Below are 26,390 nucleotides of genomic sequence, written 5' to 3'. Positions count from 1 at the left end.
GGCGTAGTGCTGATGCTGGGTTGGGTTATGTTGTATTATCCAGTTGTTATTTTTAAATTTATTTCTTTGATTTTAGCAATTTAAGATAATTATAATGCTGCTGCAGGGTAATTTTAACACTTCGACACCAAATCATCCAAAAACACATTTCCGCAAAGCAGGAGAAGAAAAAATATATTAAAGCGGTAATATGAAATAAAATCAAATATGTTTTTCTTCAAAATTGTAGTTGTAGTTTGAAAAGGTTCGGCATAGACGAAATTTAGTCGAAAAGTTTGGATGTTACTCATCGAATAAGGGAAAAATGAAAAAAATATATAAATGTGGTGCCTAATTTGTTATTGCGAAATTAATTACCTTAGTTTATTCCAGATCTACACATACCAGATTCATGCTCAGAAAGCTCACCAAAGTTTTTCGTTTCCATAAGAAATTTTCCACCCCAGTCCAGGGCAATGAACAGGTAAAGTGGGAAAAGTACAATGGAGACATACAAATACCGATATCTTGTCCTTGATCAATAACTAATTTTTATACCCTTCACCACACTGTGGTACAGTGTATTATGTCTTTGTGCATATAGAATCACTTTCTGAGTCGATTTACACATGTCCGTCCGTCCATGTATATTTGTGAACAGGTCGATTATGCTCCGATTTGGATGAAATTTGGCACAGCTCATTTGCTTGGCCCAAGGACGAACCCTATGGAAATTGGGAAAATTCGGTTCAGATTTAGATATGGCTCCCATATATATTTTCGTCCGATTTAATGTAAATGGTGCACCAAAGTCCCTATATATTTTTCGATTTGCACGAAATTTGGCACAGCGTAATAAATTAGGCCTAGAATGATGTGTGTTAAGTTTGCCGAAAATCGAAAATCGGTTAAGATTTATTTTTCGATTTGCATATAGTTTAGAATGATGTGTGCTCCTGGATATATTTTAGCTCCCATATATTTTTCGTCCGATTTAATATAAATGGTGTACCAAAGTCCCTGTTAGGATCCATCTGTTGAATACACCCAAAGTGGTGAAGGTTATCATATAGTCGGCCCCGTTCGACTTTACTACTTTCCTTACAGTTTTTTTCTGGGCTCGTCATGGCTTTCGTCCCCATAGAGAATTTTCATACACTGACCATGAGCTCTAATTTGTCGCATAATGTAATTTAGGTTTCTAACGATAGACGAATTTATTGAATGACAGTTGTTGGCTTTGAAATTTCGGCTTATGACATTATCGCTTTAGAATGAAGTAGTTTATCGACACTTTCTAACTTTGTATCCACTTCTTTAAAAAAACGATGAGCCGAAGTCACTAAAAAAAAACAGAGCAAGGAACCTGTCGGCAGAGTGTTACAAATCCAAATCCAAAATACATGTCGGAATGGGGTGATTTTTCGTAAAAACCCCCGATTACGCTCGAACCATATCATGTATATAGTCGACGAATAGGTGGAATATGCCGCTGTGTTTTTCGTGGGTGTTTTCCAGGATTTGGTGCATAGTGAAAATCTGGTCAATGGTTGATTTGCCAGGTCTGAAGCCGCATTGGTATGGTCCAATAATGTCATTGACCATTGGCTTCAGTCGTTCACACAGCACACTGGATAGCACGTTAGACTAGCTCTTCTATAGTTGGCACATATCGCTCTGTCTCCTTTTTTTGTGTACGGGACACAGGATGCTGAGGTTCCGATCATTGGGCATGCATTCCTCTAGCCAAATTGTACTAATTAGCTGGCGCCTGCTCCTGAATAGCATCTGACCACCAGTCTTGAAAAGGCTCCTGCTTCTTCTGCTTCATCTTGGTTAGGTGGTATACATCATACACGTCATCTCTTATTGGCTCTGGGGTATCTTCTTCACCTCCACTATTTGACACCAGAAGCTTTTCAAAATGCTCCTTCCAGATCCTCAACACGCTGTCTGTATCTGTCACCATGTTTCCTTCTTCATCTCTACAGGAAGATGTGCCTGCGCCAAAACCTTCGGTTTGGTGTTTTACTCTATGGTAAAATTTCCGGTTTCCTCTGATCGATCGAACGAACAACATGGTCAATTTGATTTCCCGTTGCTTGAACAGGAGAAATCCAGGTGACATTGTGTATATCGAGATGCATGAATCTGGTGCTGCTAACTACCATGTTTTTTGCTGACGCGAAGTCAATCAACCTCATGCCGTTGTCGGATGTTTCTTCATGGAGGTTAAATTTTCCGACGGTGGGGCCAAAAATATTTCCCTTTCGTTTTGATAATTGAAATCTCCTTTCAGAATTTTAATGTCATGGCTAGGGCTGGGGTCATATGCTGTTCTAGGCACTCGTAAAATATGTCTTTGGTCTGCTCATCTTTGTCTTCGGTCGGAGCATGGGCGCAAATAAGACTGATGTAGAAGTTTTTATACGGATTATAGCAATTCGTTCATCTACTAGAGTTAATCTGAAGACGAGGTCTTTTATTTTCCTGTTAACTGTGCCTGTTCTGCACAACGTCCCCACATTCCAAGAGCAGATTCTCAGATCATGGTCCATTATACGTTTGCGGGGGACGTCATTAAATGCTTTGACTATTTATTGACTAGGACTGACAAGGCTCAAAGGATATTCACTCTTCAAAATTATGTTCACCCTCCATGAATACGTAATCCCAAATTACACCCACTGCGATAGCAAAATGCGACTAAAACTTCAAAATACCGGACGTAAAGTCATATGGGGGCTATACAAAAACGTGTTATTGATAACTTTTAGTAGGAAGATTTTAAGCTCCAAAATATCTATTTAAAGGCCGTATAATGGAAGATACCGCTATGTCATGGCTCCACTAAAAAGTAGAACAATATTGATAACACTGTGCGACAAGATTTTGGGGAGTGGAAAATTCCTATTTGAGGATGAAACCCCAGATGGAAAAATTTACTATAAGTTAAAATCCGGAGATGTGGCGTGATGATTTTTTTCTGGTGACCCTATTATACTTGAAGACATAGCCTCATATCTTTATTTGTAGCTATTGTATGTATTTTTAGAGATTACATTTCTTCGTCCTTCTAACTCGATTCCTTGTGTGTCCTTTTCATCCGTTACATGTCACTAAAGCCCGAATTATTTTCTACAAATATATATAGTTATACCAAATACGTAAAAAAATAAATTTCGAGGAAAAAAGAACAAGGATTCTAAATTTTGGAACCGGATACAATGACACACTATGGTGGAGGATATAAAAATGAATATACCCATTTAAAAATTCTAACAATGTCAATTATAGGGTGCTCGAATTTCAAATTATATTTTCATACAATTTTAAGTATCATCATCACAGTTTGCTGTTCTAAGAAAGAAAAAAATCCATATAGAACTGTAGAACAAATGACAGGGCAGTTAATGTCTTTCGACACATTGTTATTGTTTTTATTTGGTGAATTCGTATGGGGGATTATAAGAATGACGGCTTATTTTATTGATTATCTTTGGCATAAAACAAAAGACAATTGCTGGTGAGTTAAAGCTGAATTCTACATTCGATGATTTTAAGTAGATTCACGTGGATGGAGCACCACACAGTCGGTTGTGTTGCATGTTCATGTGGCATCTTTCGTTGTTGTGTTGAAGTGCTGCTTCGGGGCAGATTTACCCAAAAAAACCGAAACACTTTTGTGCAGTTATATTTTCGCACCTCATGACAGGCATTTTTCGCACTTTCTCACTTTGGTTGCCGCCACATCATTGTCTAAGCTTCAAGGAAGCTGGGCTAGACTTGTCTGGAACCATGGAATGAATAATGTTGCTTTGGTGGCTTCTTCTGCATGATGAGACTTAATGTGGTTGTGGTTCGGTTTTTTGTTGCTGTGATGTTGTCTTTGGCGTTGATTTCTTCTTTCACACCTTAACTTCACACCTCATATTATCGCAACATACCCATCGGACAATTGTTTTTGGCAGTAACTGTTGGCAGCTCGCAGCAAAACGTGATGTTTGCCATGGCTAAGATATCTCAGCTCTAAGCTTGTAACAAAAACAAAAATCCCATCTTTGGATCCTTATGCTAGCTCACAGGTCAGTGGGATTGTATGTGAATATATATATCCTGTCAACACTTTGGCGCTTGAATGCTTTATTTCCCAAAATGGAAGAGGACGACGATGGGTTTTGTGTGTGCGAAGATTTATATACTCCACAAATTAAAGATGATGTTTTTTTTTTGTGTAATATTTGGCGCAATTTCATTCTTTGTCTGTTGTGTCGGGATAATTTATATTTTGTATTGGGTTATTACTTCACACTACGCTGCCATTGATGGTGATGGGGCTGATGATGGCGGCGTCCAGTGACTTTCATAATTGAGCCACGCGTATAAATTACCGTTATTAGGTGTGATCGTGCAAAATGTCGATATCCTGCAGTTTTCTTCGAAGGTTGGGGGAGCGGAAAGCTTAATCAAAACCAATCGATCTTGTTCCTTATAAAATTCGCCGCCAAACAGTAGGCTTGGGTCATTATTATTGACACTTGGCAAAAAAGAGGTAGTCGGGCAGGGCCGAGACGGGGGGAATCTGAAATATTAATTTCATTTTAACAAGCTAGTTTCACTTTTTTTGCTGAAAAAGTCTGGAATTTGGCAAAATTATGTTGCTCATAATAGCCATTGACACTCGTGGCGCAACTCCTAAAGCATATGTATTTAAATTACCCCAACAAAACTTTCATTTCGTCTTGGCAGTTTTTTTTTCGGACATGTTTCAAAATCTTGTTTTCCTCAAAAGGTGTCAATCATCAACACATTGTCACTTTTGTCGTTGTCATCGTCCATACGATGGATGGCCAGTCAAATGAAGGTGACGAAACCTGGCTTATAACATTCATGAAAACATCAACTATATTTTCAAGGTTATTGAATTAATTAAAATAATGGCTCAAAATTTTCTTATCAAGAGGCTATTTTGAAGTACGAGGGATTTTTGGAAGTCTTTTAAAAATTAAATGAAACTTTTAATTGCTAATCAATTCTTATCTAGGACATTACAACAGTAAAGCTATTTTGGAACGCGAAAAAAAATATATTTTATTTTTGAATTTATTATTTATATTACGAAGGAGATCCATTATATCTAATCGATTTTGATTAACAAACGATAGCGAGGGACACATAAATTTATTTACAAGGTAAGTAGAGTTATTAAAACCTTTACCTTCATTAAAAACAGCAAAAATAATACAATGGAATGTAAGGAACGAAATAAAAATGTTAAAATTGGATTTAAAAAAAAAATATTTGAACCACTAACAAATCATGGTTTTTTTACAAAATATTTTTTAAAGAGCTACAAGAGTGGATTTTTAAAGATATTTCTAGCAGAGCCACAAAAAAAAAACTGTGTATTAAAAAAAAAAATCAAGTACTATCAGAGCCATAAGTGTGGATTTTTTAATGAATATTTTTCAAGGACAATCAGAGACACAAGCGTGGATTTTTTCAAGAATATTTTTTGAAGGATTATCAAACCAAGAGGTTTGGAGTTTTTATAGAACACTTTTTCAAGGACCATCAGAGCCATTAGCGTGGATTTTTTTTAAAGAATATCTTTTCAAGGACTATCAGACCAATAAGCGTGGATTTTTTAAAGAATACTTTTTCAAGGACCAACAGAGCCATAAGCGTGGGTTTTTTAAAGAATATTTTTTCAAGGACCATCAGAGCCATAAGCGTGGATTTTTTAAAGAATATTTTTTCAAGGACTATCAGAGCCATAAGCGTAGATTTTTTAAAAAATATTTTTTCAAGGACCATCAAAGCCATAAGCGTGGATTTTTTAAAGAATATTTTTTCAAGGGCTATCAGAGCCATAAGCGTAGATTTTTTAAAAAAATATTTTTTCAAGGACTATCAGAGCCATAAGTGTGGATTTTTTAATAAATATTTTTTCAAGGACTAACAGAGCCATAAGCTTGGATTTTTTAAAGAATATTTTTTGAAGGATTATCAAACCAAGAGGTTTGGAGTTTTTATAGAACATTTTTTCAAGGACCATCAGAGCCATTAGCGTGGATTTTTTTTAAAAAATATCTTTTCAAGGACTATCAGACCAATAAGCGTGGATTTTTTAAAGAATACTTTTTCAAGGACCAACAGAGCCATAAGCGTGGGTTTTTTAAAGAATATTTTTTCAGGGACCTTCAGAGCCATAAGCGTGGATTTTTAAATAATTTTGTTTCGAAGGACTATCAGAGCCATAATCGTGGATTTTTTAAATAATTTTTTTAAGGGTCCATCAGAGCCATAAGCGTGGATTTTTTAATGAATATTTTTCGAAGGACCATCAGGATCATAAGTGTGGATTTTTTAAAGAATATTTTTTCAAAGATCATCAGAGCCATAAGGGTGGATTTTTTAAAGAATATTTGTGCAAGGAATATCAGAGCCATTAGCGTGGATTTTTTAACGAATATTTTTTCCAGGACCATCAGAACCATAATCGTTGATTTTTTAAGAATATTTTTTTCAAAGACCATCAGAGCCATAATCGTGGATTTTTTAAAGAATATTTTTTCAAGGACCATCAGAGCCATAAGCGTGGATTTTTTAAAGAATATTTTTTCAAAGACCATCAGAGCCATAAGCGTGGATTTTTTAAAGAATATTTTTTCCAAGACCATCAGAGCCATAAGCGTGGATTTTTTAAAGAATATTTTTTCAAAGACTATCAGAGCCATAAGCGTGGATTTTTTAAAGAATATTTTTTCAAAGACTATCAGAGCCATAAGCGTGGATTTTTTAAAGAATATTTTTTCAAGGAACATCAGCGCCATAAGCGAGAACTTTTGAAAGAAAATATTTTCAAGGACCATCAGAGCCATAAGCGTGGATTTTTTAAAGAATAGTTTTCAAGGACCATCAGAGCCATAAGCGTGGATTTTTTAAAGAATAGTTTTCAAGGACCATCAGAGCCATAAGCGTGGATTTTTTAAAGAATAGTTTTCAAGGACCATCAGAGCCATAAGCGTGGATTTTTTAAAGAATATTTTTTCAGGTACTCTTAGACCAAGAAGCGTACATTTTTTAAAGAATATTTTTCAAGGACTCTTAGAGCAAGGAGCGTGGATTTTTTTAAAGAATATGTTTTCAAGGACTATTAGACAAAGAAGCGTGGATTTGTTTAAATAATTTTTTTATGGACTCTTAGACCAAACAGCGTGGATTTTTTAAAAATATTTTTTAAGGACTCTTAGTCTAGAACCGTGGATTTTTTAAATAATAGTTTTTCAAGGACCACCAGAGCCATAAGCGTCGATTTTTTAAAGAATATTTTTTCAAGGACCACCAGAGCCATAATCGTGGATTTTTTAAAGAATATTTTTTCAAGGACCTTCAGAGCCATAAGCTTGGATTTTTAAAGCATATTTTTTCAAGAAGCGTGGATTTTTTAAATAACATTTTTTCAAGGACTCTTAGACCAAGAAGCGTGAATTTTTTAAAGAATATTTTTTCAAGGACTCTTAGTCCAAGAAGAGTGAATTTTTTAATGAATATTTTTTCAAGGACTCCTAGACCAAGAAGCGTTGATTTTTAAATAACATTTTTTCAAGGACTCTTAGACCAAGAAGCGTGAATTTTTTAAAGTATATTTTTTCAAGGACTCTTAGACCAAGAAGCGTGAATTTTTTAAAGAATATTTTTTCAAGGACTCTTAGTCCAAGAACCGTGGATTTTTTAAAGAATATTTTTTTAAGGACTATCAGACCAATAAATGTGGATTTTTTATATAATATTTTTTCAAGGACTCTTGGACCAAGAAGCGTTGATTTCTTTAAATAATATTTTTTCAAGGACTCTTATACCAAGACCCCATATAAAGGCCGACCTAACTTAAAAGCATATTTAATTGTTTGAAATATATTTTGAAAAACTGTTGTCCAAAAAATACATGGTCTCAATTATAATTTTTTTAAGGATTATCGATGATAAACATTTTTAGATAATTAATCAAGCGAAGCGGAATATAGCAAAACCACATTTCTAACGAGCTCCATTAAATTACAAATTCTTATGGGAGCATCTAATTCCTTACATATCTTGTCCGCATTAAAGGATGCTGCGATCCTTTAAGAGATTTACAATATTAGCCACACTATTTTCCACTAGATGTCACTGAAATATTTAATCAGAATTGTGTTTAATTGGAAATATACCCTGGAAATATCCAATAAGAATAAAGGATGCTGTAAATACAAATTAGTGTCCATTTATGCGTTGTAAGTAATTTATTACTTGTTAGATTTGTTATCCAAATTACAAGTATCCAATAAGAATAAAGGATGCTGTATACCAATTACAATTCCCCATGCGTGAGTTTCTACATTCCTTTGCTACCTGTTACAAACAACAACAAGAACATATTAACAGGATGTTACTCCTGTCCATGTCGCTGTTGTGTAATCAATCAAAAAATTATGTGGGAAAGAAATCTAAATGTATAGTCCTTGGAAAAAGGACGATTCATGCAATCACAAAGTGTTCAATAAAACAGTAGTCATTATGCCGAAAGGATTCGGCATGTATGGCACCTGTTCGAACGCTTCTGTTTGATAATATTGGAGATGTAGTTAGTAATTATATTGTATGTTTGTTACTTCAAATGGTTGAATACCGAAGAGTTTATTAAATTTTAAAATGGTGAACAATATAGAGCAGCTAATATTTGAATAGTTGGAGAAAGTAGAAATTGTTCGTAAAGGTTTGATGTGTTGTAGGTGGAAAATATCTCGAACTATTTAATAATCCCTTCTACTACTTTGATGATATTCAGTCATATCCGTGACACCTTATTCTGTTGGAAAGTATGTATAGAATATTTTGAATATTTCAACGACTTCGATTATAACTATTAAGGTTTGTAAAATTTGTATTAAATCGATTATTCCCTTTGAACTCACTAGGAATACAGACGGACGGGCATTTCTAAATTTTAAATATTAATAACATTTTGTGCGCTCATTTCTTTCAAATGTCGACCTGGATCATCACGAGATGAGTGCATCGTTTAATTTAGATATGGCGATTAAGGACCATCGTAAAACATTGGGAAAACAAACCCAATGCTCGATCAAAGACAAAGGTCGTTTAAAAATAGGGCTTTTTATAACTGGATCTCTCACAAATGGATTTTAATCGAAAATGAAACCGCGCTCATAATGGCTCAAATTAGCGCATTTTTACCGACAAAACGTGGAATAGATGGGATATATTCCGTACAGACCTGACTTGGCACCCAATGAATTCATTTTAATCCGGTACCTGAAGAAACAAATAAAAACTTCGTTAGGTTCGGCCATCCCGAACTGACTGGTGTGCATTCAGAATTCCTTTTAAATGTCGTCATATGGCGACTACATATGTCATTGTAATTTGTCTGTTGCTATGTTGTTCATTTGGAAACATAAGAAATAAATTACAGGTTCCACTTTTCCAAATATGGAAGTTGAAACTTTAAGGACCAAGCCAAACAAAGACTAAAAAAATATGTTCCAAGCTACAAGAAGCCGGAATACCAACGTACAACACTTCTAGAGGAGAATGCAGATAAAACCTTCAAAATATCGAAAAATAGGCAGTACTTTTATGGGGGGCTATGTCCAAACATTGACCTAAATTTATAATTTGCTTCATATACAGGGTGAGATAAAAACTGCAAAAAGTCAAACGCCATAATTTTTACATTTTTTTTTTTTTTATTTTATTGAATGAATGAAGCAAAGAATGTCGGAAGTAGCATAAAATTGTAGAATAAATTTATATTTGTTCAAATTGGTCACCTTTGGCGCGAATTATGTCTTTCACCACGACCAACGAAACCGTCACACGCTGCCCGAATGTTGCTCTGCGGTATTTTGGCCCATTCCAGGCGAAACGCTTGCTTGAGGTGATCGACACTTTTTTTAGTACCAATCTTGCTTACCAAAATACATCAGACACAATAGTCCAACGGATTGGTATCCGGAGATTTTAGTGATCATTGTGCGCTGGAATTGAATCGAGGAACCTCATATTGGAGCGATTATTAGGTGGCGCGTGCTGAGTACTGTTGTAATGTCCAAGGTCAGCGGCCAAAATGTTTGCGTGCCCAAGGCTTTAATTCAATACGCCCTCCAGAATTTTTTCGCAATAATATTAGGCATCGGCTGTCATGGCGGCCCGCAGCATCACTATGACCGAGTTCTGTTGGCCAACCGATGGTGCATATTTTCAGCTGACCTCTTTGGCAAGTATACACGATCATTTTGTTTGTTTACAAACTGCTGGACAATGAATGTTTCTATCAAGTCACTTCTTTACTTTTGGAGCCATTGCGGCTGATGTTACTGTATTCTTCTGTCCACTTCCTTTAGGTCGGGCTACGCTACGAGCGATGGTACGAGACACAAAAGATTTATTAACATTTAAATGCTGGAGAGCTCTAACGATAGCCACTTGTGGTTTTCCAGTCAAATATAAATAAATCACACTATCACGCTTGAATTTCATCACAAATAACTTTTTTCTCGAATATTCTCACCAAAGTGCTTTTGTGCACTAGTAAACAATATAATGAGCTGCCACTGGAATAATTTTAACAGCTGTCGGATGAGTGGCTTAGAAATGACAGCAGTCTGAAGTTGGTTGCAGTCTTTTCATCTCACCTAAAACGCCACAAAGCGAAGTCATACCCAATAACATTCAACAATACCGAAAAATGGGGGTACAGCTCTATGGGAGCTAGCCCGAAGCATGTATATTGATTATTTTAGGTATGGAGATTTTCTATCCAATGAAAATTCACAATATCCAATTGAAGCTTATTCGGTAAAAAAAGCTGACCCTAAAATACCGAAATTTGAGAAACACAGTCATATGGGGATATCAAAAAGAAAAAGTACTAAATTGCCGAAAATTCGGGTAAAAAGTCGTTTAAACTCTCCAAAATACCGAATAATTAGGGATACCGTTATTTGGGGACAATCCTAAAAAGTGAACCGATATCGCTCATATTTGGTAGGGATTTAATACCCAATGATAATTCGTTATACCAAACTACACCTAATTCGGTAGAAAAATATGCCGAAAATATCCAGTCTTAACGTTATATGAAGACGATACCAAACCATTAACCGATACATCCCATTTGTAGCAATTGTATGTTTGATACTTGAAATCATTGAATTCAGACCAATTTAAAATGTGCCCCACATTTTAAACCTCATGTTTCTTTGGACCAAATCCGTTTCAGAAAATTCGCAGTCGACTTACAAATGTCCGCCGTCTGTCTGTCTTGCCGGCTGGTGCGCAAGATAACTGTCGAAGGGATTAATCGATTTAATTCAAACTTTGCACATATTAATATTTCTTCCAAACTTAGTTTGATGATGGGGTGTATTGGCCCACTTCTTCTGGTACCTCCCCCACAAAGTTGTAAAAATTGTCAAACAAAAAAATTAATTTTATAATATCATGCCAATGGACTATCCGATTTGAACCAAACTTTACACAACCTATTATGTTTACTAAGCCCAGATCAAATAGGAATATGGGACCCATTGGTCCACTCCTTCTGGTACCTGCCCCACAAAGTGTCAAAATTTTTAAATACAATATAAGGCGATTATATTGTATTTACAAAGCCTAGACCAAGTCCTCCCCCAGGAATGGTCAATAATTTATAAACTAGTAAAAATGTTTAATTAATATGGTATATCGATTTCTCAGAGAATATAAAACCTCCTCGCTTAATGTTTATTATAAGGTGGAATGTATAATAAATTTGTCATTCCGTTTTAATGCCTCGAAGTACCATGCTCAGATATGTCATCCTCCACTTCATATTTCTATCGAATTCGAGGCCTTCCCCTTCTGCGTGAACCATCAGTAGGCTAGCTTTTATATGCCTTTTGATCTGGGCATCCTCATCCATTCGCACAACATGGCCTAGCTACCGTAGTCGCTGCAGTTCGATACGACTATGTCTATGTCTGTGTATATATGGTAATACTCGTGGTTCATTCGACGCCGATATTCTCCGTCGACGCAGATCGGCAGTAAATATTTCGGAGAATTTTTCTATCAAAGTCTTTAGACGCATTTTCCAATCGATGTGACTGTAATTTAGTGTAAATCGTTTTGGAAGGCAAACTTTATACTCGATACGACTATGTCGATGTCCGTGTATATATGGTAATAATCGTGGTTCATTCGACGCAGATCGGCCGTAAATATTTCGGAGAATTTGTCCATCAATTTTCTATCAAAGTATTTGGCTGCATTTTCCAATCGATGTAAATGTAAATCATTTTGGAAGGCAGACTCTTATACCAATTTCTGCGGTATAACCCCACATAAAAATTCCGCTTTTTCCGTATTAATAATTTTTTAACCAAATGGAAGCGGCTGTAATTTAACATATCGGATTCCTGGTAACTATAGTGTAATTTGAAGCATGAACAATTTACTATCACATAACATTATGGACTAATAAGGACTCAAAAAATATGTTTATAGCTTGGATATTTTCAAAGCAACCTCATTATTAACGTCCAGATTCATTTGCCCGTTGACGGTGATGTTTTACAAAAATTAAAAACATATTCTCTCTGGAAACACAAGTTTTATATTTTATTTTTCTTATTTCCATTTACATCGCTTTAATAAAAGTTCGTCTTAAATTGTGATTTTTTTTTTTCATTATTAATATAAAAATTACTGACCATGGACAATGTCACGCGCCGAAAATTTACAAAAACGCACTTAATATGCAAGAAATATTGAAAATTTACAATTTCAATATTACTGCAATAAAGACCAATGCCAACGATAGTGCCGTCATCATCCTCATGGTCTCCTCCATAATCCCCATCAGCTTGTATTAATGGTTGATTCAGTTGGTTTTTTACCTATTTGCAGCTGTCCCCCATATTCTGGGTTCTTTGAAGTGTAGACCAACAGCCTAAAAAAAAGAAGAACAACTTTTTTCAATTGAAATTTTGTTGTTTGTTGGACACGCACGCGCTGTGGTAGCACAAGCCACACACCACAATTCGTCACCAGCACCAGAAAAATCAACATCATTGTAATCGTGCCACCGACCGCCATCATCATCTTCGACGTCATAATGATTACCAAAAAAAAAAAAATAAAAGAACACGACTTCTTCAGTTTTAGTTGGTGTAGAGTCGTCTCTCAGTGACGCTTTAGGCTGACATTAGCTTATTATGATTTGTCAACATTGTACACTGTCTCGTTGTATAAAGGCCTGATGTCCGCAGAGAGGCTTTGCATAAAATATGTTTATATTTATGCTGGATTGTGCGACATGAACGTCGGTGGCGTTGGCGGCTCACTTTTGGTGTTTGCTTTTTGAGCAGATAAATCCGAAAACAGTAAAAACAAACATTAAACCACCATCGTACAACCCATTACATTTACGCATGCGCCCAAGAAACTAGTAGTCATAGTAGAAGACGACGTCTATGACTAATTCATAGACGTCCAGACAGACTGGCCAGTATTTACCAAGTAGTCCTTGTCGTGTGGAAGGCTTCTATAACTAAATCCAATTGCCACATGTTCAGATATTGTAAATCCCGTCATCATTATGCAGAGTAATATTTTAGACCTGTGGCCACTTGTCATTCGTATTGAGAATTTTGATTTTTTCCATGATTATTATTTTCATTCATTCTTTGTAGTAAGTCTTGATGTGGAAGTTTTTTCTAAATCGGAAGCACGTGTCACGCTTTTGAAACGTCCGTTTTGCTGATGTCTGCAATGTTTTGCATTTATATGTATATGAGGTTGTTGTAGTTTTGTCTGTGGTCAAGGTTAATGTTGTTGGAGTAGGTTATTGTGCTATAATTTATGGGGAGAATAGAAAACGATTTGACACATTAAAAAAACTTAGAATTATGGCACCTCCTTCAAGGTATAGGATTTATTACATTTCTCATTGTCTTTAGAACTAGTAATATATCGGCCCACTCTTTAAATGACGGAAGAATTTCCAGTATGGTTTACATTACATTGGTTTGATTGTATATATTAGGATCCTCCTCCCGAAATATATTCAATATTCGTTCACGTTTTGCCATAGCCACCATTTATACGCACCGCCTCATTTTTGCGCAGTATAAAGTGTTAGTCGATATATTAACTTGCCTCATACAACAATACAACCTAATTTTGGGAAATTCAAATTAATTACAGAAAAAAACGATTGATTTCAATTATAAATTTGATCATTTTAGAGGGCAAGAGCCCATGCCTTAACATAAACCCCTTTTGGAAGACCAAAACTTTATTCCTCAATTTTAACGGAATTCCTAGTTTTGGCGAGTGTATTAAAATCCCAAATTAAAAATATAGGTCATGTTATAGTGTGATTTATTTTTTTTGCTGATAATTCTAAAGTTCGTGAAGAAATATTTAGCATAAATAAATTCTGTTATACCAAACACAGTAATAGTATTAAAGTGCAGAAGAAAAATCCGACTCCTTTTAGTCAACCGATGAAAAATATATGCATATGGGAAATTATAAAAATCTTTTAAATTCCTTGAAGCTGGGGTTTGCAATGTTATAACTCGCGAAATATAAACATATTGCATACAATTTAAATTCATTTCTATAAATTTAAGTGTTCTTGTCAAAATCTTAAAATATTGGTAATAAATAATAAGTTGCGTGGAAGCTGTGATGGTGGTAATGTAAAAAAATGGGTGAAAATGTGTTGAAGCCAACGAGTTTTTTTGTGTTCGTTCCCGATTTGTGGCTAAACTACACAACGCACGCACATGTGATCAGTGACTAAGTTGCAGAATACCCTATGGACAATATGGTTCTAATGTATGATTTTTCGATATAATCACTGCATCCACCCAAAATGGATGCTGACATTTTGAAGCCGGATTTTCCGTGATTTTTGGAATTTTTCTTATAATTAGGATGCGCATCCAGATAATGGAATAAACTAATTATGGGATAGTAGAACTCGTGATTCTGCTTCGTTTAGTGTATATCTCATGAATGTGCTCACCGTAGCTTCTTTGCAATTGGGTTCCAAAGAAGAAAATTTGGTGCGTAAATTTTTATAAAAAACATATTTTTTGAGTCTAAAATTGAGAAAGTCCATTCAAATTCCGTGGAACCCCGCGTGATTTTAGTTTTTTTACGTGCCGGATCTAATGAGCCCATCCATGTTCAATTCTGCCCACCAAAACGGCGGATATAGGTACCTTGAATGTGAGAAAAACTGCAAAAACTTACTTTGACAAATTCGCGTAAATAATCGCGATTTTCTTCGAATTAATTTTACATGCATTTATGCTAGTATTGTCAAATTCGCGAATCTGTGTGGAAATAGGTCAAAAATACATCGATACGCGAATAATATGCGTATTTTATACAAAATTGATTGTGGAGGCACATCCGCGGTTCTTAACCGATCCTTTTAAAATAGGTGTCCTTTTGCGTATTTTCACAGGAGATTACTAAAATCGGATGCGCATAAAAATCGTATGCGCGATTTTTAGCCATTTTTAAGGTTTTTGCATAGTAAAGTGCGTCGAGCGGCACACTTTGACCGCTTAATTAAACATCGAAAAATTCATAATTATTGAAAGACATTGATTCGGTTTATACGAAAACCGCATGCGCATCAACTGATTTCAACTAATACGCGAATTGTATGCTTTTAAACATTGATAATTTGTATGTATTGTAACTGCAATATATTTAGTCATTTTTACAGTCGAAACTGTTATCAGATGAATATACCGATATTTAACAATCATCTATATGAATTTGAGGAAAAAGCGTCGCATATTTTAGAAGATTAAAGCAAACCCGTATTCCCTTAACCATACTAAAAAATCGAAAATTCAAAAAACATTTCGATTTATTAAAAAAATTAATTTATTTTATTTTTAGATATCTTCATGCTTCTATTTGTTTTTCGCGACAATTTAACCGTTATTCGATGTGATTTGACAAGTATGCAAAGAAAACAAATGTGTTTAACCATTTGTGAAGAAATTCGCGAATTACAACAAATAGGAATTCATTTAAAGTATGTTTGGAATACAAGATTTAAAATCGCTATAACTTTTGTGCGCAGCATCCGAATTTGTGAACGCGAACATATTTCGAATCAGCATATTTTTCTTAACCTATGTACCAAAAATCATGAATGTGCTCGCAAAAAAATTTTTCAAATTTTTTTATGGAATTTTAAAAGAATTTTGTAATTTTGAAAGCAAAAATCATTGCTAATTGCATGAAATACATTTCAAAAATTTGCATTTATTCGATTTTGATTCGGAACAAGAACTCTATATATAACGGATGATATGGGCCTCCAAAAAATCATGAGATCCCTAAAATGTTTTTTCCGGAAGCTTAAATACTGAAAGCGCTATATATTTGGATAGGGATATGATAAGGGAGCTATATTTGAAGCTATATTCAAAGTACATATAATCGATCGACATTATTATATTGTGACTATGTCATGGTAAATTACTGCCAGGGAAAAATGATACTACAGAAACTCTGGTTGGTCGATTGGGCTAAGACCTTGAACATACTAACAAACTTCGCGTGTCTTTTGTCTGGGGGCATGTTTCAACGTGGACTTTTATGATGATCCAAATATCTTAAAAGTGTTTGGACCTTTATATGGTGACTATATCCATAAAATCTACCGATATTTATAAATTATTTTAAGAAGATTTACCACCCAATGATAACTCGACATATTGAATTTGAAACAATTCGGTTAAGCTACCGATTTGGTCGATTTTACGCAATGACAACCAAGTACAAAATTATAGACAATTTGCCAAAAAGCTCTCCCTAAAATACCAGAATATTTGGGGACTTATTAAAAATGGGTCGAATGTTGATACCAAATTTTAACCTATTCGATTGAAAAGCTAGTAAAAAAGTGTCAGTCGGTGTTGCCGACAGATGTATGCAGCCTGTAATTGGCGGAGGTCTTCGTAATACGTGTTTATCAAAAATGTTTTGGATTTAATGTTGACCCATCTTCGGGCTTGATCTAGGTTTGGTAATGATAATACGTAGGTTGTGCAAATTTTTTTATTTCAAATCGGACATTCTATTCGGCTGATATTGGATTTATAAAAATTGAAATTATTGAACATTTGTGGAGGATGCAACAGAAGATAATAATAATGTCGTATAAGAAAATCCGACAAAAGTAAAGTTTTCGGTTCATTGCATCCCATCTTAACATCACAAAACATTTTAGGCGTCGTCCTTGGCAATAATCCGAACTTCATGTAAAATTTTAAAACGATCAGCGCAAAATTTCCGCCGCCTAGTGTGATAATGTTATACTAAACAATATCAAAATACGTAGACCCTTTAACCCTTTGCGTCCCACAGGCAACAACATGTTTTAGGGCTTATATTTTATATGCAGCTGGTAGATATGTATTATTTGATTTCATATGTCAAGATCTGATTATGGATGACACTTATCAAAAGAAAAATCAAAAAATTCAAAATTTTGGTAAAGTTATGAGCTTTTCAATATAGAGAAGAGGGTAAATTTGTGTACAGTACTAATTTGTGTATACAGTCCAAATTATTTAAATCGCTTCGTATTCAAATTGTACAAATTCTACCCTCAGAATTATTTTTGATTCTTGTAAAATTGACCAGAACAAAAAAAAAGTTGTTGGTCCATTTCATCCCCTAAATATTGAACGGTATTTAACAAAAACGATTTAGTTAATTTTGGCCATAACTGTGACCAGTATCGTGTTTACAAATTGTTGTGGACAGACGGCCCGACGGAGGGACACACAAGTCTAGCTAATCGAGATATGACGATCGATATATTTAGAGGTGGGTCTAAGACAAATAATTCGCGGCGTTACAAACTCTTGGGGCTGCACAAAGCTATAATACCCTGACAACATAGTTGTGTACGGTATAAAAAATAAAATAAAAATAAGGTATCCTGGTTTTCGATATTTTGAAAACATTTGGACCCTTCTCTAACCGAATTGGTTATTGTTTGAGACCAAATCTACTAATTAAAAATTATTAAAATTTGTCCAGTTTTTTGGGTAGCTCTCATTTAATGTTATCACCCGAATCTCAGTATCTGGAGAATTTTGGTAAAATTTTTGATAAAAAAATAGTAAATTTTATTGGTTAACGAATTGGATTTGTCTCTATACAACCGTTTTCTATCATAATATGGGGGACATACTAAATTATTAATTCCCAACTCGAAATGTCAACTTTAAATCCTACAAGATATCACTACGTATCAAAGAATTCGAGATATAAAGTTGTAAGGTTAGGTTTGAAAATTTTATGAAAAATTCCTCATAAAAGTTTGTGTGCGATTCAATTACTATGCAATAATACATCAAAATGACAACGAATAGAACAATTTCATAAAAGTTTTTTTGGTTTGTTAAGATTCCATAATAAATCGAATTGAACTTATGTATTCGTCATTGGAAAAAACATGCGATAATATTGATAATATTGGGCCAAATATAAATTGCAATATGACAAGCAAATATCCTGTCAATTCTAATTATTTATTTTTTTTTTAATGAAATCAAAGAAACGGTTTTTGTTACAAATATTGAAAAAATTCTCTGTGAATATTTCTCATTATCAATTCCAAAATATTTACACTACTCGTTAGGATATATCGCCCAGAAATATAATATTTAAGGGAACCCCACCCATTCTCGATTTTAATTTTTCAAGATTTTCAATGGGCTGGTAAATCAATACCAATGCTTGTTAAGGTTTGTAACTTTGCACATATATATTTGAAGATTTAAAAGAGAAGAAAAATAATTTACCAAAAATTTTTGTTATTGTTTTGTTGTTTTTGTAATTAAAGAAAAATCCTTATTTTTGATGGCGGGCATGATAACTCCTCACTGGAACATCGGAATCCGAAAATTCCAACGGTGTTAGAAAGAGTACATGTCTGGCTCTCGTATGAACTAGGATTATTGACTTCGCTCTAAAATTAACAAAATGGTGGACCTTTGAAAAAACATTTTTGGAAAATCGCTGATTTTTTACCAAAACCCAAGTTAAAAAATAAGGAAGATCTTCACCGATTGGCTTTATCCTAGTTCATACGATAGCTATACACTCACAGAGGAACGTGTTAAAATTTGGAATCGATTGGGTTATTTGTTTTTGAGTTATCGTGCCCGCCATTCGCAAAAAAATGTTTAGAGAAAAACGTGTTGAAACGTGTTTTAGAGAAAAATGTGTTTAAATTTATAATGCACCATTTTAAAAAATTGCTAATTTGTTTTTTTTTTGTTTTTTATTTCCATGATTGTATTTTCCCAGATCTACAAGTACCACACACCAGCTCGTCTCAAATTCAACTAAACTGGCGATGTCTTCAGACACTTGCAAGGACCTCAAAGATCAGTGTCCCTATGAAATAGTAAAAGAAATAAAAAGACAATATCCTAGCACACAATACCCCAAGAAAGAAAGAAATTTCATTTTCAATAAAAGCAAAAGCAACAACAAATTCCAAACAAGGAAACAAAAGACGACAGAGAAGTGAAACAACAAATCTCTAAGGAATTCAATGAATAAAATAAGATCCCTCTTTTTTATTTATAAATATAAAGACAAAATGTTAAAGACGAAGGAAACTGGGATTCCTTTTTACTATAAAGATCAGATATCAATGTAGACATAGAATAATTCCCTTACACTGGCATTGAAACAAGAACAACAACAACACATTCACACAGAGACAGTGGCTAGCTACATGCAACAGAACGAGATAGACTGGAATGAATAGTCGAAAAATAATAATGAAAGTAAATACCACAATAACAATGCCTGGAAGGAAAGGACACTAACATTGAAGTGAATGTGCAGAGGAGAAGAACAAAAACGAAATATCCTTGATTTTTCCACACAATAACTTGATTCTCATGTTTTCTATATTTGCTCTCTCTTGGTTTACATTTCTTGACTCACTCACTTGAAATGTTAATCGCCAGTGTCCTGTTAGTTAGTTAGTAGGTGCCTAGGTAGTGAACCTTGCACGAACAAGTTGAATGGAAAAACCCAATGAAATTATTTTTTACAAACCAGCCATTTATGACCCCTGACTTACATTCAGAGGGCTGTAAAGTTTACAGAACATTGCCTTCAAATGAATTCTAACAGTAGGAGTTTTATGACTTTGTGTGTGTGCACGCAAAAGGATCACTACTCAATGTCTCTCTTTTTTATGGCACACCATTAACATTGAACAGAGCTTGACTTAATCCACCCCATAATGTTTAAGTTAGTATATATGTTAGTGTTGTTGTTGCTCTCGGTCAGTAGCAGGTAGTTAGGATATGGTAAGACGAAAACAAAAGGACTGTCGTCCTATAGTGGTGTAGATGGCACGCGACTTATTGGAATATTGTTAGGTAGAAAGAAAGCAAGAAAACAAAAACATGCATGCTCAGGGGGATGATGTTAATAACATTTATAGTAGTTATGTTGTTAACATTAAGGAGGATTTTAAAAAAAGGTTACTATGTAAGTAATTAATTTAAATATTACTATTATTTTGATATAATATATTATATAATTATATAAAATTATTTTATTTATTGTATTGAATTTAATTTGGAAATATTAAAAATTAATTTTGATTAATATTCTATTAATATAAACATATTTTTTATATACTATGTTGTTCTTAATTTTATATTCCGTTTAAGTGAGAAATGACATATGATCACATTTTCACTCTAGCCAAAGACACGACTATGTGAAAATTTTATTTTTCTATTTAATTTTGCCTTAGAGGATATTGAAGTACTAATTGAGGCATGATTTTGTGTATTGTTTGTGAAATTAGTTTCATATTCCCATCAATAGATGGCGACTGCATGTCTAAAATAAGGATAAAGTTCTTAGTTCTTAAAAATAAGTCTACCTTAGTAACGAACTTGGTTTTTATATGAAACCATAGAAATAATGAACTATTTCGAAAACGACTAGGATAATTAGGACTTATAAGGATATAACGTAGATAACTATTAATATTTCTATATAAATCATAATTCTTTTGAAATTTATGTAAACGAATATATAACAAATATTATTTACATATATATTTACATATATATTGATACGTAGTCTCAAAGAACTAAATTATTTTGAAATATTAACTTGAAAAATAAATACATATTTGGATGGAATTGAATGCACTACAAATTTAATTATGACACTACTCGTATACCAATAATCGAATCTAATCGATTTGAAAATAGTTCAATAAAAAATATTGAAAAATGTCAACTATTATTTAAATCTGGCTGCCGCTGCGAAGACTTTTTTATATTATCTTAAAGCTGAGGAAATATTTTCCAAAAAGTAAGAATTTAAGGGGAATGGTCCCTTAAAGATATTTTTTTTTTTAAATTGGAGAGTAATACGTAAAATTGACTATTGAAAATAATTAGATTTTTTCTTTACTCTATCAAGTTTAAAATAAGAAAATGAGTTGAATCAATTTTTTGATCCTGATGTTTGTAACGCCTCCCAATATTGACACTTGGTTAACTTTATAACATATATACGACGCCTAACCTTTTCTGACTAGATTCGAACTTTAATCCAGCTTAATGAAACAATTTAAGACCAATAATTTTGCAGATAATCGATAAACATATAATACAACATTTTCGAGGACCACGTACTTATAAAAATATCATAAAAACTTATGGGTATAGGAAGGGCCCCTTATGGGAGGTATAGTGCCCAAATGTTTTTTTTTTTGTGAATTTGGGAACGTTTTCAACCAAATGGGCTGTGCAAATGGAAAATCTCTCTACTAAAAATAATCAATATTGAATTTTTTTGCAGGCTCTAATTTTATATTCTCATTTGGCGACAAATCCTTCGAATATCAATGCCGATCCAACGAATTGGCTCTAATTTGATTTCTGGCAAATCTGCATAAAAAATACAATAACAATTGGTGGATCTTTGGATGTTGTCCAAAGTTGTCTATAGGTATTTTTATGGTCCTGTAATTTGGAATTTTGCATCCTTCTTTCATAGATAAGTTTATGCGAAATATTGGTCCTAGACACCCCTTTAATACACTAATCGTCATATCGCGACTAGCTGAGTCGATCTAGACATATGTGTCCCTCCGTCCGTCCATTATAATTTGAAAACACCATACAGGTCACAGTTATGATCTAATCGTCAGGAAATTTTGCATGTAGGGCAGGTTCTGGCCAATGTTGATTCATGTTGTTTTGATTGTAATGATGGGTTAATATGGACCAAACAATTAATTTTGTGTGTTTTTCTAGTCGCTGTAGATGCCACAAATATGACCCGACGATCTGACATAGAATAAACATGACTGTTTTGATGAATATCAATCAATATTTAACGGACTAGATTTTTGTGTTAAAAATAACAACATTTTTATTTTATGGCGTAAATATTTCTACTGAAGGAGATAGACTCCAAAAGTTCGTAGTATATACAAGAAGAGTGGTTGCTCTTTTAATTTATGCGAATTAATTTGTGGTCCCACAGAACTCTTTCTGTAAGAAGTGTTCTTATATCCATTCTTCTATTTAAAACTTATCATAGTTATATCCATGCTTTGAATTGAAAAAGAAAAATAAGTTTGGAAGTTTTCTTTCCATTTTTATTTCAGGACTCGAATTAAAATTCGAATTTGGATGTGGAAAGAAGTTTTTATTTCACCCTCAACCGATCGGTTCTCTTATATATAAGCAGTCTGAAATCTTTTTTCAATCATTCGCTTGGGAGAGCCTCCAAAATACCATAAAAAGAGCGATATCGTGATATGAGAGATCGCATATTCTCTACAGACAAATCTTGTTGGGAATGTAAACAATTTAAAATATATCCTGTTCATCGTAGAAGTAATAGCAATAATCTTTAATATTGGAAGCAAGGCGACTAATATGACCACTATTTTATGTCGAATCGTATATGCCATGGGGACTACACAATTATATTAAAACCTTTACCGTCAAAAATCAAATGTAATATGAACTGTGTCCCTTCTCCAGCGTGAAGAAATTTTTCTATTATTCCCTGTTAAAAATAAAACAATTATTATATAAATATATCCGTCCACTTCAATCAATCATTCTTTTTTACAGTCTGGAATTTTTTTTCCGGATCATACCTTTACAAAGTGGTCATATACCCAATAGTATGCAAAATGTTTCCCATTAAATTCTTGGTGTATTTGCGTATGGGTAGACCATATCTCCTTTATCGTGTAAGATTGAAATATCGGTGACGTCACAAACTCTTGAGACCTCTCAAACTTATAATACCCTCACAACATAGTTTTTAAATTTCCGTTAAACCTACCTTAGCTTCAATCTTGGTAAATCCATCAAATATGTGTTTCATAATTAAAAACCACTGCATAGATGCAATAATTACAGGAAGCAAATTTCCTCATCTAAATGCTGCCCAATATTTGAAAAACAAAAAAATATATATTTTTAATCTAAAATTGATCAGAAAAACAATACTTTTCTTGAATACATTTGTCTTCATTTTCTAAATATTGCAAAAGTATGATTTGTATAGAAATTAATACTTAAGTTCTATACCATAATAGTCAGCTTACTTTCTACGACACATTTTATATCCTTCACAAAAAATAGAACATAAAATATTAAATTGTACCACCCAACATGAACCAAATATTTAAATATATCCATCATACCTACAACACATGTACATAAGTATTGTAAATCCTTGTACTTGTAAATCCTGGGAAAACCCCAAAATACGGCGCTTAAACACAGCGCCCCTAACAAATCGCACAACTCCACACAGGACTTGTAGGCCCGTTGCACTGTTAGTATAACATGACATGTATTTGACCTGTTAGACCTATACACATAATCCTGGCGATCTTACTCTCCCTCTCTCTGTTGCTCCTACAGGCATTAAACTCCACACACAAGGAAACGAAAGATATCCTTAAATGAATTTTTGTGTTCTAAACAGCGAAGGCATAGAAAATTGAGAACCCCTTTTGTAGAACCATAAAACGGAGAGCAGGTAGAAAAACTCTAACCACTACACCACATGGTACAACAATAACAAACCCTTATTCTCTTCTCATAGTGAGTACAAATAGAGAAGCAACAGGACGAAAGGTATCATTGTGGAATACGATTCCAAACAGTAAACAACACAACAAACATTCTTACTCACTACAAAAAAATTCTTCTCTCAACTCAACTATTTGAGAAGAACAACCACCACTAAACGAACAACAACTTGAAAGAACCAAAATAAAACATTTTGCAATCAAAAAGAGTTCAGTTCGTTTTCAAAGATCGTCCAGTAAAGACATCTTAGCGGATTACAACATTTCTGTGGATTACTTTTGATTAAAGAAAAACACACACACACAACTACATAAAAATGGCCAGCGTTTGCATGTCCCAAAACAACTACCAACAACCACAACATCATTTCCAAATCATCAACGGCAACATGATGATGTTGCCCCAACAGCAACAACACCAACAACCACAAATGGCTGCTGCCCATCACATGCAGTATGTCAACAAATTGCAACCCATTGCCCCAGCTCAACCCAAGGTTTTGGGTACCAGCAATTTGCAAAACATCCAACCAGCCATGCCAGCTGCCGGCGGTCCCATCATGGAGAAGAAGCGTTACACCTACACCAACATGCCCTATGGTGAGCAATTGCCCTCAGTTGCCCGCCGCAATGCCCGTGAGCGTAACCGTGTCAAGCAAGTCAACAATGGTTTCTCCAACTTGCGCCAACACATCCCTCAATCCGTCATCAATGCCTTGTCTTCAGGTGGTCGCGGTGCCAGCAAGAAATTGTCCAAAGTCGATACTCTACGCATTGCTGTAGAATACATCCGTGGCTTGCAAGAACTTTTGGAATCATCTGAAAATACCAGCCCCAACGCCAGCACCGCCGCCCCAACCACCTCTTTGAACTATGACGACTCCAGCAATGATGGCAGCAACTATGGTTACTCATCAATGGGCAGCCCAGTCGACAACCATGCCTATCACATGACTCACTCACCCACCTCATCCTATTCCGATTCTGATGTGTCCGTTAATGCTGCCAACAGCTTTGTCACCCCCTTGAAATTGGAAGAACCCGATCATGATTTCAAATTCGAAACTTTCGATGGTGGTGATGATGATGAACTCTTGGACTACATTTCCTCGTGGCAAGATCAATAAGGAGTTCAATTTTTGACTCCTTTGCTCAGCTTGAAAAATACCCGCCTTCAACAAAAACCACCAACAACAACAAACAAAACAAAGACACACGTTTGACCAGTGACTCGCAACTTGTGTCTCTCTCAAATCAACGACTCTCGTTTAGTCGCACAACGAGCACTCAACCTCATCAACTGGATCCTTGGCTAAGCACCAGTTGTCCAATTTTGCTGTAAATAGTAATCGTCTGTAAATATTTGGCTCCACTCAATGAAGCAGTGCCTTTGAGTATTATTAACTTAAGAGCATTTATTATTTTTTTAATTTTATTTTTATTATTTTAATTTTTTTAACCGGAAGACATTGATTTAAAACTTTTATTTTTATTATTATTATTTTTTATAATTTTAAGTTTTTATTTTTAATTTTTAAACGGAAGACACTAAACTAGTTTTAAGAATGCAAAACACTCTTTGTTATACAACAACAAAAATATTTATTTAAAACAAAAAATACAAACAAAAATATTGAAAAAACAAAAATTTTACACAAATCTTTTTATTTGGGGAATATTGGGAAACAAAAAATAATTGGGCTTACAAAATAATTGCAACAAATAAAAAAATAAAGAAAAAATCAAAATCAAAAAAATAACTAAGAAAATAAAAAAGATAACAAAAAATTAATAATATTTCTTTAAAGAATTCTAACAAAAATTAAAAAAAAAAAAATAAAATTGTAACAAATATTTTTATTTGGAAAAATTACAACAAAGACGGATTTTTAGCATACGTAGATTTTGACACGGGTTTAAGTTGAACAATGTTTAGACATAATTCCAACCCAACCAGGTTTTTTGAATGAGACGTCTTACAAAGGCGTAGATTCAGAAAACGTCCAAGGCGTAGATTTTTTTAAAGACTGTTTGAGACGTCTTACAAAGGCGTAGATTCAGAAAACGTCCAAGGCGTAGATTTTTTTAAAGACAGTTTGAGACGTCTTACAAAGTCATAGATCAGATTTTTTAAAGACTGTAAAGACAAAGTTGTAGAACAGATTTTTTAAAAACAGTTTGATACGCCTTACAA

At 34.1% G+C, this 26,390-nt stretch overlaps 1 protein-coding gene across 1 annotated transcript; it reads left to right on the top strand.

The window, feature by feature from the left end:
* Window positions 1-24,512: 24,512 nt before the first annotated feature.
* LOC133337787 (achaete-scute complex protein T3-like) lies at window positions 24,513-25,329 on the top strand. The gene has a single exon (XM_061545989.1). The coding sequence runs from the start codon at window positions 24,514-24,516 to the stop codon at window positions 25,321-25,323; it is 810 nt and encodes a 269-aa protein (XP_061401973.1). The 5' UTR covers window position 24,513; the 3' UTR covers window positions 25,324-25,329.
* The last annotated feature ends 1,061 nt before the right edge of the window (window positions 25,330-26,390 follow it).

Source organism: Musca vetustissima, unplaced genomic scaffold (assembly GCF_032173495.1).
Source record: "Musca vetustissima isolate MV318-11 ecotype Yass unplaced genomic scaffold, APGP_CSIRO_Mvet_v1 utg141338, whole genome shotgun sequence".
NCBI lineage: Eukaryota > Metazoa > Arthropoda > Insecta > Diptera > Muscidae > Musca > Musca vetustissima.
The sequence above is the reverse complement of the archived record's forward strand: the minus strand, read 5'-3'. Positions and strand labels throughout refer to the sequence as shown.

Coding starts and splice junctions, on each gene's coding strand:
- LOC133337787 (XM_061545989.1), top strand. CDS start 24,514: ATGGCCAGCGTTTGCATGTCCCAAAACAACTACCAACAACCACAACAT.